The following is a 17,604-nucleotide window of genomic DNA, read 5'->3' as shown; positions in this document are numbered from 1 at the left end:
ATACATTTCATTATAATATAGTATATTACACATTGTTTAGGTCAGTTTTCACTCAACGTCTATAACTCTCAAAGCCGTGCCAGGAATGGCAAAGCACACTTGTATTTATAGCAGCTGACAATTTAAACCAGTGAGCTCTGAACTTCAAGGCCAGTCTTCAAGGCGCGGCAGAAGACACCGTGCCATACATTAACTAGATAAGCAAGCCTTTCCGGCTCACTTTAGTCAGACGGCTATGCTCATCTCACTTCTTGTACTGAGGTCCACGTGGCGAAGAACAAGTATCATATGCCAGTTCCTTGGAATCAGTTCCCAGGGCTCTTTCAGAAGTTCCAAGTTTAACCAAGTTCAATGCAGCCTTCAGAAATGTTTTATTTGGAACTGGGAATATATCTTGGTGCTAGAACATTTCCTAACATTCATGAAGCCCTAAACTCAATCTTTAACACTGTTAAATACTGTTGTTGTTGTTGTTTTTAACTTAAGGGTTTTGTTTGTCTGTCTTTTGGTTTTTCAAGACAGGGTTTTTCCATCTAGCCTTGGCTGTCCTGGACACACTTTGTAGACCAGGGTGGCCTCAAACGCACAGAGATCCACCTGCCTCTACCTCTCAAGTGCTGGGATTACAGGTGTGCATCACCACGTCAGGCTAATATATTTATTTTTAATTGTGATTTATTTATTTTGCTGGGCTGGGGTCAATTTCTCAGAGCCTCATGAATGCAGAGCAGTCAATGTACCACTGAGTTGTATCTTCACATTTTGAGTATGTTTTTATGACAGGTATTCTTTTTAGTTTATCTTCTGTCCCATCAAATTTTTCCAATCCTAGCCCAATTCAGTCATTTTCTTGTTTGTCTGACTGCACAGGAACTCTTGAAGGAAATCCTTAGCCTACATCTCTGTCTTAGAATTGAAGTTACATTCAAATTCCTTCCCATTGGCAGTATCTCCATGAAATTTTCTATTGCAATAGTCCATACATATGGGCTGGAGAGATGGCTCAGCAGTTAAGAGCACTGTCAGCTCTTCCAGAGGTTCTGAGTTCAATTCCCTGCAACCACAGGGTCGCTCACAACCACCTATACCCTCTACTGCCCTCTTCTGGTGTGCAGGTGCGCATGCAGATGGAGCACTAATAAGCATAAAATAAAGAAAATCTTTAAAAAAATAGTACATACATTTTATTTTAGCATTATTTTGCTTTCATTATTAGTCTTCCCATTTTAAGAGCCATGTGAATTTTCAGAATAATGACATTAAATAAGCCACTTCAAAGAGATGCTAGTGTTATCTATTTATATATAATTATAATGACAGAAGATACATTACTAAAAGTTAGAGAAGGGCTTTGGATCAAGTGTGAAGAACCATTACTTTTGTCAGGTTTAACTATTTGCTCTGGTGATGTATCTGGCAATATCCTCTTATTGCATTAGATACATGCACACTTCCATAAGCACACATTCAAATACGCAACTGTACTTCAAGAACAATGTAACTTAGGCTCTCATGTAGATGAGCCAAAGCAATGCTGGTCAATCTGGACCTATGCGGGAGAGCTTCATACGGAGCTCCTTCCCCAGGGGCCCTTTCTCACACGCTAATGCTGCACGCAGATTATCTGGTGGAATACACTCCAGGAGAAGCTGGCATAAATCTTCCAATGATCATTTTCTACGGGGCTTTACTCAAGCTGTCTATTAATGATAAATTAAAAGACTCTTTACCTGTCAGAACCTGAGTTCAGGCACTCAAAAGTTCCGTGCTTCTCTTGCAGAAGCTGGTGACAGTACTAACCCCTGCACTGTGTAGGGAGGTGCATTCCTTGCACTGGCTTAAGTGCTAGTGATTTCACCAACCCTTGAAGTGCAGAACAGTAAAAAACAGTTTTCAGCCATCTTCGCTTACTGTTTCTCATTAGAAATATATTTTTCAATATATATATATATATACACATATATTACAAAGGTCCCAAATAGTTTTTTGTTGTTGTTTTTGTTTTTTAAGTTAGCCATGCCTTAGAGTCTAATGGTCTCTCAGGACTAATGTGCATTTCACAAGATGGCCTTTCTTCACCAATTAAAAACTTATATTTCAACAACATCAAGCTTTCAAATACTTTTCTGGTTGGTTTTACTTTAAAGCATCAAAATTCAGTGACTTTGGATATCTGAATCAATCTTTTGTTGTTGTTGAGACAGAGTCTTACTGTGCACCCCTGGCTGGCCTGGAACTATGTAGACCAAAGTGTCCTGGAACACACAGAGATCCACTTGCCTCTGCCTCTCCTGTGCTGGGGTTAAATAAAGGCATGCTTCAACACGCCTGACTGCATCAATCTTGCAGAAGGTAATCAATCATAAGTATTAATGGGTACTTGATGAGATTAATGTTCCCTTTTACCAGCAGAGAGCTCTGAGAAGAGCTGTGTCAAATTTATAGTCACTAGTTTCTAAAAAAACAACATACCATACTCTCCTGTAAGGTAGGGATCATAAAATGCTATTAGGTCCAAGGCAAAATTAAAGTCTGTGTGCGCTACAAAGGCCAAATCTATCCCTGTTCCTTATGCAAACCTTAAAATACCAAATCAATAAGATTACCATTTTGTAAATTCCATTCTAATATAAGATGAGCTTCCAAGTGACTCTGGGTTTCTGCTGAAGGTATAGGAGAAAAGGAATGGGAACTGTGCCTTAGCTAGTTCTGAAGGAGAATTTTGTTGTTGTTTTTGTTTTTCTGAGACAGGGTTTCTTTGTGTAGCCAGCCCTGCCTGACCTCAAACTCAGAGATCCACCTGCCTCTGCCTCTGCCTCTGCCTCCCAAGTGCTGGGATTAAAGGTGTGCATCACTACTGGCAGGTGGGAAATATTTTAAGTTTCTAAAAAATGTAATGTTTTCCCTGACTCTCTCTATAAATTCTACCTCCTTAAGCATGCAGTGCCCTCCTACTTAAGTGGTGAGAGCACTAAGTGAGCCCAGGTGCAGGCCACCACCAGCACAGCGCCACTCAAACCCTGGAAACCCCCCAAACCCTTTCCTGAAGTTTGGTAAGGAAGTGTTTGTTCTTGTTTTTAAGTGAGCTAAAATGACAACTTAAGAGTGCATATTTATTTTACTATCTGCATATCTATATACACTGCATGCCTCATTAAAACACTACACAGACTTAAATGTTCTCTAATTAAAAGCTAGCCTTGATGGAACTATCTCAAGTACTTCCATTTTTCCTCCAGAGGTGAAGAAATTGATCATTCTTTCATTTACCAGACAATCTTTCAAAAGTTGGCACTCACTCAAGTCCTTTTGAAGAATCTGTTTTTCTAAGCTTAAAATGCAGTAGTTTGACTTCACAAACTCCTGCAGCAACAGTATGGGTAAACACTATGACCTCATCTTCCTACTATAAGATATCTTACAGCATAAACACCAGACCTGAAAATAAACCTGTATGCTTCTTTTCAACATAGCATAAAGTAGAAAAGAATAAAATGTAGAAATTTTAAAGATACATCGCTAACTTACTCTATGTCCAATGAGATTTTCTACAAGTAACTAATAAAATATTCTGACAAGGAATGGCAAAATAAACACAAAAGGAAAAAGCAATTCGGCTCCATTCAGCTTAAATGGGAATAACATTTGAACCCCAAACCTACACACCATCTCCAACAGTTCTCGTTTAAAGATGCTGATGGGGTTCACACACAGCATACACTTCTTGACCACTTCCGTGACTGACACTGTTATCTAGCTTCTAACATTAACACATGGCCTCATAAAGTTGGGGTTTTTTATTTATTTTTTCGGTTATGAGTAAGACTTACTATCTCAGGGAGGAGCTTATGGGGAGATACAAAGTGAATAAAGTGTAATTAGTAAAAAATTTAAAAAAAAAACCTTACTATCTCAAGTTCAAGGGGTGAGGTCTTTTAAGAAAAATACACATAAAACTAAGCTCCTCTGATGAAGCTTTCATGTTCAAAGTACTTAATTTAAAGAACAATTCATCATCAGCTTTGTTATACTGGTTATTATATTCATTTTACATTTATAAAATGTGATTTCTCAGGATATCAACAGAAATTGTTTCACGCAGAATTTGAATTCTGACACTTTCTTTATCTCAGAATACACTTAGATAACACTATTCTAATATTCCCATAAACAACCAACACACTTGCTTTGCTTTGTTCTTTTTTAAGCCAGAGCCTCACCACATAGAACAGATTGGCCAGGAACCTCCTGCCTCTGATGCCTGGCACATTTTAAAGTAATCAGTACTGATGTCTCAATTTGAAGGTCTGAGTCAGTCAATCTCTCTCAAGTACCAAATTAAAATGGAAGAGAGCTCTTACCTTCATCCCCTTCTGGCACATATGAAGCTGTAATAATGTCAATGTCAGCACAATTCATCACAATCTGATTGGTTGCCTGCCTCACCTAAGAAGAAGAGAAAAACCGGCTATTATCAGAGACAGCACACAGTAGCCCTTTAACCTGGGCTAATGTTTTAATGCAATTTTTAAAAACCTAGACTGACAGCCAAACATGGGGGCTCATGCCTTAAGTCCCAGCACTTGGGAGACAGAGGCAGGCGGACTGCTGTGAGTTCCAGGCCAGCCTGGTCTACAAATCAAGTCCAGAACAGCCAAGGCTACACAGAGAAACCCTGTCTCAAAAAAAGACTGATTATGCATACAATGGTAAAAATAAGTAAGTTGTTTTAGTACTTCAAAGCAATGCACATTTTCTAATTATATAAAAAATAATACATGTTTAAGTTTTTCATACTAAATATCTGATCAATAAAATCTTTTCATGATTCAGTGGCGGCATATACCTTTAGTCTCAGCATTTAGGAGGCAGAAGCAAGCAGATCTCTTCATTCTAGGTCAGCCTGTCTACAAAGCAAGTTCTAGGACAGCCAAGGCCACACAGAGAAACCTTGTCCTGAAAGCCAGAAAGCAAGCAAGCAAGAAAGAAAGAGAGAGAGAGAGAGAGAGAGAGAGAGAGAGAGAGGAAGGAAGGAAGGAAGGAAGGAAGGAAGGAAGGAAGGAAAAAAAGAGCACTGACTGCTCTTCCAGAAGACCCAAGGTGAATTCTCAGCATTCACATGGTGGCTCACAACCATCTATAACTCCAGTTCTAGGGGACCTGATAACCTCTCCTGACTTCTGTGGCTACCAGGCACATGCTCATACTGCAAAGCTATATACCGGGCAAAACAGACCTCCAACACACACAAAAGAAATAAAAATAACCTCAATAAAAGAAAGCAACAGATTTTTACAATTTTTTAAATTTCACAACTTAGCATAAAATCTCCTGTTCAGCCTGGAAGCCTCCAGCATATGCCGAATATCTACCCTACTTACAACTAGTCATTTGAAATCCAATTATCAGATCAACTGTAGATACACAAGTGCTTGTGTCCAAGGAATACTTGTTGTATTTACCAAACAAATGGCCCAAAGGTGCAAAACTAGCAATATAAAGCAGGATTAAAACATTAAAGATGGCCTGTCATGGTGGTGCACAGCTTTGATCCCAGAATTTGGGAGGCAGGGGGAGATAGATCTCTGTGAGATGGAGGCCAGCCTGGTTTACAGGGTGAGTTCCAGGACAGTCCAGGCAACACAGAGGAACCCTGTCTTGGAGAAAATTTAATTAATTAATTAATTAATTAATTAATTAGAAATATGGAAGAACAATCTAGGCATAGTGGTCTTGAGATACAGACACATGGGAGTCTCTGAGTTCAAGACCAGCCTAGTTTACAGAGTTCCAGGACAGCCAGGACTACACAGATAAGCCCTGACTGAAAGGTAGATAGGTAGGTAGGTAGGTAGGTAGGTAGGTAGGTAGATAGATAGATAGATAGATAGATAGACAGATAGATAGATACATACATACATACATACATACATACATACATACATAGACAGATAAGAAATGAAAAGGAAAAAGCAGGGGAAGGGAGAACAGAGTATGCCTTTTACTGTATGGCAACACTTAAGATACAAAAGATATAAAATATGCCCTCATATTTCAAGTATCCACTAGGGGTCTTGAATTGCAGCTCCTCAGGACAACAGGGAACTAGAGAATAAATATAATGCAAATGCCTTTCATTTCTTTCTGCATTTTTCTAGAGATAACTACCAACCTAAGGCTACTGTCTATCTTTCCTGTACATGTTCAATTACACAAGGCTCTACAAACTTTTTTACATTTTACACAAAAGATATCAATTGTATACACAACCTTTTCCAACTAACTTTATTCACTTAACATTATGTCTTCTGGAGATGGGCTAATGGTAACAGATGCAGGCCTAACTTACTTATATATGTCTGTGTAGAAACATAGGTTATCTAGACTCACAGAAATTCACCTGCCTCGGCCTCCACTGGGATTAAAGGCATGCATTATCACTCCTGACATGATCTAATTAATTTGAACTCCTTCGTATGTTCCATCCTATAAATAAAGCAGTTAATTATCCAGAATTCCTAATAAGTTTATTTCCATTTTTTTTAAAGCATCGCTTTGTTGCTTGTTTGTGTCACATACATACAAACAAACTTATACTACAATAGACATCTTGGTTTAGTGTTTTCTTGTACACATGCACTTTTTTTTTTTTTCAGAGAAAGAAATCTAATGACAGTCCTTTCTGGACTGCAGAATATAAATCTCAACAATACTAAGACTTGAGAAATTTCCTCCAGAGTAGCTCCAACTGACCCGCCACTGTATAAAGATTAAAGAAATTCGTACCTTCTTTAAAATGTCTAACAATCTTGTCATTCTATGGTTTTAATTATAATCTTCCAAATTATTAACATTGATTACTAAACATCTTATGCTTTCCCCCGGTATTTTGTTTAAACTCTTATCCCTAGAATATACAAGGTCCTGAGGTCAAGCGCCAACATGCACATACTTTTTAATAATTAATTCTTTTTGTTTTGTTTTGTTTTGTTTGTTTATTGAGACAGGGTTTCTATGTGTAGCCCTGGCTGTCTTAGAACTCACCCTGTAAACCAGGCTGGCCTTGAACTCACAGAGATAGGCCTGCCTCTGCCTCCCTGAGTGCTAGAATAAAGGTATGTGCCACCGGGGCTAGAAAGATGGTTCAGAGGTTAAGAACACTTGCTGTTCTTCCAAAGGTTCTGAGTTCAATTCCCAGCAACCACATGGTGGCTCATAACCATCTATAGTAAGATCTGGTATGCAGGCAGAATGTTGTATAAATAATAAAAAATAAAATTAAAAAAAAAAAAAAGATGTGTGCCACCATAGCCTGGTAAAAAATAATTCTTATAAATCTTCCTGTTTCAAAAGAAAAATTTCACCCTGTTTTTAAAAAAAAAAAAAAATTAAGTGGCAGTATTCCTTCCCATTGTAGGATCAGAACATACCCGATCAGTACCAAAACTTTATTCCCAACTGGTCATGGACAATAAATCTTTTGCCTATTCACAAGCTGAATTAAAGAAGGGGGAGGGAGCCAGGAGTGGTGGAACATGCCAGTAATCCCAGTACTCTGAAAAGACAGGAGGGTAGGAGTTCAAGACCAACCAGGTCACATAAACAGAGCTTGTCTAAAAAATAAAAAATTAAAGGAACGAGCTGGGTGGCAGCGGCGCATGTCTTTAATCCCAGCACTCAAGAGGCAGAGGCAGGCGAATCTCTGTGAGTTCCAGGCCAGCCTGGTCTACAGAGTTCCAAAACAGCCAACCCTGTCTCAACACAAAACAAAACAAAACACAACACACAGCAGAAGGTGGCAAACAATGGCTCAGTGTGTAAAGGCTCCTGCTGCCAACCCTGGCAGCATGGATCTGATGCCCAGGACCTCTACATACAATCCATGGCATACCCCAAACCCACCCCCCGAACAATAGTGAATGCAATTCTTTTTTTTAGAAAAAGAAATGAAGGACGAAACTGGAGATTGTTCCAAAGAGAGGAGTTCTCTGTTTACAGTCAAAGCTTGCGCCAACAAAGTGACTGGCCTAACTGCAGTCTTAATCCTCATCCAGGCAACCATTTGTCATCCATCCACACCTACAGTGCGTTTGCAGAGCAGCCGGGCATGTCATCCACCAAGGTCCTGACCGCTGAACTACATTACCTTTGCAAACCACATTTAGCTAACTACTACTATAACCACCTTGAAGGTGCTTAAAATTTTGATTTACTTTGGAAAGCACTGTGTACAGTATCAAATTACCAGTATTTTCTCATCCCTCCTATGGTTAGGGAAAATCCACCCGTGTATACGAATAAATCAAGCTATTTGTCTCTTAACAGCTACTTTCTCTTTTCTTTTTTTTTTTTTTTTTAAAGAATGAAAGAAGCTAAAGGAACAAAACTATGTATCTTAAAAATAGAACTCCAAGCTGGGTGGTGGTATTCCAGGCCTCTAATCCCAGCACTCCAAGGGCAGAGGCAGAGGCAGGTAGATCTCTGTGAATTCAAGGCCAGCCTGGTCTACAGAGTGAGTTCCAGGACAGCCAGGGCCGCACAGAGAAGTGCTGCCTCAGAAAACCAAAACAACAACAACAAAGTTAAAGAAGAGCCAATCAGTACCTAATTTAAATTTAAGAACTCTGTGTTGTAGCATATAGTTTTTAGGGCACTAGCATAAATGTTCTACCCAAGAAAGGTAATTTAAAATATGCATATAGCATAAGCATATTGCCGATTACAAGACAACATGAAGTCATCTTTCCAACAACAGCAAGGACCTGACATACAGCATGCTACTTTTCATATATTGACACCATTACTGTTAGCAAATACTACTGCATTCTGCTATAAAAACCAAAACAAACGCTGGCCAGTGGTTCCTCATGCCTTTACTTCCACCACTTGAAGGGCAGAGACAGATGGATTCACCTTAGTCTACAGAGCAAATTCCAAGACAGCCAAAAAACTACACAGAGAAACCCTGTCTTGAAATAACTGAAAGAAAGAAAGAAAGAAAGAAAGAAAGAAAGAAAGAAAGAAAGAAAGAAAAAAAGCAAAACAAAACAGAAAACCAAGAGGTCTGGAGAAATGAGTGACTCGATGCTAAAGAGCATTTATTGCTCTTGAAAAAGATCTGGGTTTGGGTCCCAGTACCCACAACCACTCATAACTCTAGTTCCAGGGAATCTGATGCTCTCTCTTGACCTCCATGGACACAAAATGTATGTGTGGTGCACATACAAACATGCAGGCAAAACACTCATACACATAAATAAGTCAACAAAACAAAAAAGAGAAACAAGTATTAATTCAAACAAACTTCAACACTAATGTAAAAGTAACTTTTATTTGCCTGATTCAATTGTAGTCTGGAGGAGGCTTACTGCCTCTGTCTGCTAACCTAGGTTTTAGTCTTGGAAGCTTCTAACCTCCTTATGGTCTAATCTAGGCCTGTTTTCAGCCTGCGAGAGTGACTGCTTAGCAGGCTCACCCTTTCTTGCTCTTTCTGGGCTCTGGGCTCATTGGTTTAATTCAGCTGCTCTTGGTCAAACTCCTACCCCAGCTGACTTACTCAGTCTGGCTTTTCTCTCGGCCCTGAATTGCTGTTTGGCCTCAAACTAACTCAAGCTATTTTTTCTAGTCTTCTGACTCCTTCAGTCTTCACCTGAGCTCTCTCTCTTCAAGCTCTCTATTAATGTCCAGGTAAAACTGACTCTTCTTCCTCTCATTCTCTGTGTTGCTCCTTAAGTAGCTTCCCTTTTCTCTCTCTCCTCATGAGAGTTGGGGTATCCTAGTCTGTCAAATTTCTGATTTGTCACTTTTCCTGCCACTCAATTAGACATCACTTTCAAACATGGGTACTTCCTTCTACAAACTAACTTTACCGTCATTGCTTGGGATTAAAGGCATGTACTATCATGCCTGGATCTAAACTTTCATTTACCTGAAACTTGCTCTATACCAGGCTAGCCTTGAACTCAGATCTGCTTGCCCCTGTCTTCTAGATTAAAGGTGTGTTTGTATTCCAGCCAGATCACCCAAAGCTAGAAGGTCTTTGGATGTGATCTCTTGCCAGAACAGCCACGTTCTGAATTAAAATTCCTCTACTCACAAAGACTTTCAATTTCTAAGTTTGAAAAGTGAAATGTACCAGGAGGTGGTAGCACACACCTTTAATCCTGGCACTCAAGGAAGCAGAGGCAGTGGGATCTCTGTGAATTTGAGGCCAGCCTGGTCTACAGAGTGAGTTCCAGAAGAGTCTCAGCTACACAGAGAAACGCTCTTCCAAAAAATAAACAAAAAGTAAAATGCTTAAGTTGGCCTATACATTGTGCTGATAATAAACTCACTTTCAGTTCTTCCTTTTAATGCATAAAAGAGCAGAATGTCATTTCTTTGTTTCAGCCCCAGGATTAGGTCTTTGGACTTCTAGGTAGCTATTCCACAGTGGAGGGCTCCTGGAGCCACAGAGGCAGCAAGCAGACTGAACCAGCCTCCCCACAAGGAGGTGACTTGCTACATGGCCAGGCCCTTGCTGCTGTTGAGAGAGTGACTTCACACTGTGTTGTAACCAGATGCACAGTAAATACATCTTGCATTTACTGTAGTGAGGCTCAACAGTTTTTCCCCCCTCATTGGCAAATCCAGGTAAGTTAATAAAGGGAAATATCCAACATTATCACTACAGACACAATCATTTGGAAGCCTGAGATACTTCCCATAATAAGTGATTTCACTGTTAAAACTTTGCAGTAATTGCTGCGTTGATGGAACAGAACTATAATTTCTCAAGTCAATGAGAAGCAAATAATCAGTCAATTCAAACTGAGCTAAATTTTCTTACAAGAGATACTGAAAACAAGCAAGCTAAAAGAAACCAAGTAAGCCTCACCCCCACCCCCGCCCCACCTTGTATCGTAGGCTGGCCGTGAACTCACTACAGTAGTCCAGGCTGGCTGGAATTTGAGAACCACACATCTTTATTTCCAAAGACTTAGGATTACATGCATGCATCACCACTGCCAGCTATCAATAAATATATATATGATTATACATATATGCAGGGCATGGTGGAGCCCACTTTACTCCTAGTCCTTGAGAAGCAGAGGCAAGTGTCTCAAAAACAAACAAACAAAAAAAAAAAAGTAAATAAAAAGTCTAAATACACAGAATATTGACATTTATATTCTGTGACTTCCTATAAACATAATAAGGTTGAAACTAAACTGTATGACTGTATGTAGGCATATTATGCACTTATCTCTAGGGAGGCAACAGGAATTACCTTGGAGCATGGTAAGACATGGAAATAAATTTTAGTTTTCATGACTGTTTGTCCATCCCACCCCATCCCCTTTGAGACAGGGTCTCGCTATAGCTCTAGCTGTCCTGGAACTTTTCTATGTGGACCAGGCTGGCCTCCAGCTCAGAAATCTGTCTGCCTCTGCCTCCCCTATGCTGGGTTTAGAGGTACTTGGGATTGGACGATGGGGATCCATGGGGCAAGATCTCTTGTAGCCCAGACAGGCCCTGAAATCACTGTGCAAACAAGGAAAACATTAAATTTCTGATCCTCTTGCCTTCATCTTCCAAGCACTGAGATTACAGAGAGATGCCACCCACTGCCCCTGAATGTGCTAAAGAACACACCCCAGACTTGTCCGTGGTAGAAAAGCACTAATCTACTGAGCTGCCACCCAGCCCCTACCCGTGACATTTTCCACAAAATAGTAGAAACAGTCTGATGGAATAAGGCAAAACATTAAATCTAAGTATGTTATTTTCTGTATTTCTAAAATATTTCCTGACTTAAAATAAAAATTCAGGGGCTGGAGAGATGGCTCAGTAGTTAACAGCACTGCCTGTTCTTCCAAAGGACCCGGGTTCAATTCCCAGCACCCACATGGCAGATCACAACTGTCTATACCCTAATTCTAAGGGATCTGACACCTTCACACTAATGTACATAACATAAAATTAAATAAATTATTTTTAAAAATAATTAAAAAAAAATAAAAATTCAAAGAGTACAAATGACCAAATAAAGCAAAAACCACAGGTCCATACAGTGTTCAAAAGGAAATCTCTGAAATCTGGGGTGCTAAGCTCAGTTGACAACTATCAGAAGAGGCTCAGTTCTTCCCCACTGACTCATGTACAGAGGAGAACAAATGTACTTTACAATAAAAAAATGGGCTCATTTATGTAACAAAGTTCAAAGAAGCTTCATAGATAAGTTGCTACTCAAGACCACATTTATCCAGGCTGTATTAGACATTGATAATCTAGAACCAGGAAGTTAAACAAAACAAGAAAAAGCTTATACACAATGGCAGAGTAGAAATACAAAGTCCAAACAATAAAGCTCATACTGTTTACTTAGAAGAGAATCCATCAAACTTTCCCTTAGAAATTCATTTTTAAGTTCAAACAAGCTCAAGCTCAGCAAAACATGAAAGAGCAAGTGCCCGACAGACAGTGCGACAAGACACAGGGCACAGCACGATGCAGGGTGCCCGAGAGCAGGGAACACACACAGCACCTTTAGAGGCCAGGTACTGAGTTAATGAGTTACATGGAGCTTGAGGTAACTCCTTTAAGCATACTAGCTTAGCCGACACAATGAGCCAGTGCTTCAAAAGGGAAAATCTAGAGAATGAATGGTAAACCGGCGGATACTTTTCTGAAAGTTTAAATGTTTCCAAGGCAAGTTTGATTTATATGGAAAATTCACTACAGAATTCAACGTCAGGTGACTTGAGACAGCAGCTGTACTCTGAGGGGAGCCGCTGCTGGTCCGACGCCCGAACCCCCTGCACAGCCTGCACCCTGAGCAAGCCCTCTACCACCAGCTGGGCTTCGCTTGCTGTTTCTCTTTATCTCGCTTTATCTTTCTTTCTTTGTGTGTCAGTCTGTCTGTCTGTCTCTGGCTTTCAGGACAGGGTCACACTATGCAGCCCTGACTGATTTGGAACTGGCCTTGAACTTGTGATAATTAATTCTCCTGCCCCCTAAAGGCTAAAATTACAGGCATGAGCCACCAGGCCCAATTCAGTGTCTTACAGTTTTTATTTAATAGGTACAGTTTTTTAAAAGCTGAACATAAAAACATGAGCAGATTCCTTATTAGCCATCTTCTAAACTTTGTTTATTTGCTGGGCATTGAACACAGGTCCTTGAAACACACATTCTCACCATTTAGATACAACACCTCAAATTTGAGGCCAATTGATGAGCCAACACAAGGCTAGCATATTATTATTTTCCCTGTTTTCCCCAATCGGATTTTTTTAAATTAATTAAAAACTGTCACCCAGGATTACAATGAAAAATCTGGACATAAATTTTCATACCACGGATTAACAGTGACATTCACTCAGATGGCAAGCTTTGAGCTGGCCAAACCAAGCCCTGTATTTGTCACTCTAGTCTTACTGCCAATGTAGTCATCTGCAACATGGATATTTGGTTGGTAGAGCCCAGAAACTGGCTAATATAACCTGATTTCTGGGCTTCATGGATGAAGTTAACTTCTCTGAGATGGACAGAGCATTTTCACAGGAGAGTGTCTAACTCTTGTTCTAGCTACTTACCCAAGGTCTACAATAACACACATAAGCCTATAATCCAATTTAATTAATCATCAATAATAGATCAGATTTTGAAATTTCTGAAGACATCTACTGACTCAAAATATCCAAAAAAGTGAATTACAAGCCTAAAAAAAAATCTGTCTAGGCCCATAAGAGCCTGCTGAAGCTGAGCACAGTGGTGCATGCTTATTATCCTAGCTTTCCAACAGCAGGAGGATTTTTGAGGGTGGCCAGGAATACACAGTTGAGTTCCAAGTCAGGCTGAGCCACAGAGTGTAAGACCTCATTTCAAAAACACAAGAAAAACCTGCTGAATGCCAGGCATGGTGATCATCTATGAGTGGGCGTGGTGGTGCCTCACACCTTTGATCTTAGTGCTCAGGGGGCAGAGGCTGGTCTATCTCTAAATTCAAGGTCAGCCTAATCTACTGAGCCAGTTCCAAGAGAGCCAGGGCTACATAGAGAAACCCTGTCTATGTGTACAGAGAAAAACAACAAAAAGAAAGAAACTATGTAACATCCATGTAAAAAGACAATTTTTACATCATTGCATATTGCCTAATTTTTTTTAACCTCTCACAGAAGTCCAACACCTGAGGCCAGGTTAAAAATCCACCAACTTTCTAATATATAACCTGTACAAATACTCTGCCATAAAATTTTGCAACTTAGGAAGGGCAGTGGTAGCACACACAGCTCCCGCACTTGGGAGGCAGAGGCAGGTGGGTCTCTGTGAGTTCGAGGCCAGCCTGGTCTACAAAGCAAGTCTAGGATAGCCAAGGCTACACAGAGAAACCCTGTCTCAAAAAAAGAAAAAATAATAATTGCAACCAAAACAACTAAGGCAACCATGCAACTCTGAATATTCTGTTTAATATATCAACTAAGTGACCTAATGTCATTCATCAATCTAAAATTTAGAGTATTTTTAATTTCCACAATGATACCACCTAATGCCACAATTTTTTTTGTCTTGGTTTTGGTTTTTTTGAAACAGGGTTTCTCTGCGTAGCCTTGGCTGTCCTAGACTCACTTTGTAGACCAAGCTGACCTCGAACTCACAGGGATCCCCCAACCTCTGCCTCCCTCAGTGCTGGAATGACAGGTGTGCCACCACGCCCTCTAATGCCACAATGTAAACACATACTTTCAGTTCATGGATCTAGTTGCTTTAACTACTTTTAATTCCCTTACACTTCCAAAGGGACAAGTAAAAAGTCTAATTATCTCCTAGTTTGTGATAGTTAGATTCACTACCACCCTGTCTCTGTGTTGACACCTAGCCTTAAAAAATTTCTGGAGGGAAAAAAAAAATTTTTTTTGTAGGCCAGGAAGATGCCTCAGTGGGAAAAGGCCATTTACTGCCCAAGACTCTTGTCTTGAGTTCAATCCCAGAGCCCACACGGTGAAAAGACAGAAACTACTCCCAGAAATTGTCCACAGGCATGCTAGAGTACCAACCACATGGGCGCACTGGCACAAACACACACGCATACATGCTCCCGCACTTGGGAGGCAGAGGCAGGTGAACGCACAAAATAAATGAAAAATGTCTTGTTAATCTTGATAGTCTATTAAAAAGATCCACTTATTTCCTTGTATCAAAGTCACAAATCAGCCAGACACAATGGTGTATGCCTAGAATCCAAGCTACTCTGAAGGCTGAGGTCTGAGACAGTGAGTTCAAGGCCAGCCTGGTTAACTAGATCTCCATCTCAGAGAAACTTAAGTTTCTGTTAAGTCCTGTAAATCCTGCTGATAGCTAATAGCAGAAAACAACCTTTCACATATTTTTACGTATTTATTTACTTATTTATTTTGCTTTTTCAAGAAATGGTTTCTCTGTGTAGTTCTGGCTGACCTGGAACTTGCTCTGTAGAAAGCTGGCCTGGAACTCAGAAATCTGCCTTCCTCTGCCTCAGAATTCCTCAGATCGAGGTGTGAGACAGGCTTATTTTCAATCTTTAGAGAAGTAAAAAGAGGTAAAAGTGATTGCTATGGAAGTCAAACAGCCTGAGTTGGCACCAGAGATCCCACAGTGAAAGGATAAGACACTCAACGTTGTCCTCTGACCATACATGCCACAGCACCTATGCACCCCCACCCACCCGCAAACACATGTTTTTAAAGGGGCAAGGGGCAAAAGCAGCATGCTGCTGCTTGTTGTTCTAACACTTCAATAAAACTCAACCAGTAAACAAATTTCTTCACTCAATATACATAATAACTTCCAGATTTATGAACTCATATTAACCTTTTTTTTAATTAATTAATTAATTTATTTATTTATTTATTTTTGAGGCAGAGTTTCTCTGTGTAGCCTTGGCTATCCTGGACTTGCTTTGTAGACCAGGCTGGCCTCGAACTCACAGAGATCCACCTGCCTCTCTGTGAAACCCTGCCCGGCTTCATGTAATGTTAGTCGTTCGACACAATTCGAATTCATCTACAGCTAGGCCCTTCTTCCAAAGGTCACAAGACACTCCTGTTTACAATCCCTTCTATCTGAGCCCTGCCAATAGGTATCACACTGAAGTCACTTGGCATACACGTTTCCTAACTAACACTTTCAGACCTTAATGTAGACCCCATATGCACTCAGCCTGATTTCTATTCTTGATAGAAAAATCACAAATCATCTCCCTTTCACAAAAGTTCTCTTTTTGACGCTGTCAGAACCTAGAGCCTTCAAGCTTTCAAACCAATGCCCCAAACCTAACCACATACATCATCATCATCATCATTATTATTATTATTATATGCATTGGTGTTTTGCTCGCATGTTTATCTGTGTGGGGGTATCAGATCCCCTGACACTGGAGCTACAGGGTGAGCCGCCACATAGGTGCTGGGAATTGAACTCGGCCAGGGAGTGTTGTTAACCACTGAGCCCTCTCCCCTGCCCCCTAACAGCATACTTTTAAATCCTGTACTTTTACACCAAATTTTAAACTGAATATCAAGCTTTCTTGGCTTCCAGTACTAACCTACATTTCTCTCATTTCATTGCAACACACACCCTCATCTTTCAGGTTGAGGCCTACGGTCCTAGCTTCCTCCACCACTCCGGCTTCCCCAGCCCTAGCTGGAGTAGGAAAAGAAACGGAACCAATTATATTTACCAACACTCATTTCACAGAGAGCTGGTAAACAGCTCCCAATTTCCATTTCTGATTTCACAGCACACCATGCACCATGGTTATTTATCATAAACGTCTGCTTGAGACCTTTGTGAGCCATCTATACTCATGGTCTCCAAAATCAAACAATACTGCCAGATAATGCTTCGGGGAGGAGGGAGGAGCGTATGATTCACCAAAAACTGCAAGGAAGAGTAATGGAATATTTTCACCAGTGGCAGGCTAAGACTGAGAGCTTTCTTTCAGAAGAGGGGACTGCTAAACAACCATCCCCTGCAGCGGTAAACCCACCAGCCTCACGGGAACAGAGCAAGGCAGACGGGAGAAGCTAAGCCGGGGTCCTCCCGCAGCTTCTCTGGAGGTTAGGGGAGAACAAAGTCACTGCTGCACTGTCATCTGAGGGGAAGGGGGGAGGGGGCGGATCATCCTGGAAACCCGGCCCCTGGGCAGGATCAGGCCGAGAGAACTCGGTGAGGCTGCCTGGGATTAACATTCTCGTTCCACTCCCCCCCCCACCGCCCCCCTCAACCTTCCAGACGCTCCCCTCCTCGCCCCCAGGCTGCCCGATGACCGCCCCTTCCAATCTATCCCCAGGCGGGGCGAAGGGACAAGCAGGACAGAAGCCAGCCCGCGGGGCTGGGACCCAGCAGGCACTCCTCAGCCCCCTCCAGCTCCCCACCCCCCACCCAGCCCCTCCACGAGCCCGGGGCCCGGAAGGCGGGGAAGGGGGCGCCGCACACAGGTGTGCCGGCCCCGGAGGGGCGCAGCGCCCGCCGCCCGCAGGCTCCCGCAGCGCGGTCCCCGCCCGGCCGGGCCCAGCCCGCCAGCCCCGAGGGGCGCGCCGCACCCGCCTCCCGCTCGGTCCCGCGGCCCACGCGCCCAGCCCG

General features: G+C 41.4%; 1 protein-coding gene across 1 annotated transcript in view; it reads right to left on the bottom strand.

The window, feature by feature from the left end:
• The window catches only part of Npepps (aminopeptidase puromycin sensitive), a 93,350-nt gene that overhangs the window by 57,059 nt on the left and 18,687 nt on the right, over window positions 1–17,604 (bottom strand). The window contains exon 4 of the mRNA XM_021642015.2: window positions 4,362–4,446. Coding sequence (XP_021497690.2) covers window positions 4,362–4,446 — 85 coding nt within the window. The remainder of the gene's footprint in view (window positions 1–4,361; window positions 4,447–17,604) is intronic.

Source organism: Meriones unguiculatus, chromosome 7 (assembly GCF_030254825.1).
Source record: "Meriones unguiculatus strain TT.TT164.6M chromosome 7, Bangor_MerUng_6.1, whole genome shotgun sequence".
Lineage (NCBI taxonomy): Eukaryota > Metazoa > Chordata > Mammalia > Rodentia > Muridae > Meriones > Meriones unguiculatus.
This window is presented reverse-complemented; position numbering and strand designations above follow the sequence as displayed.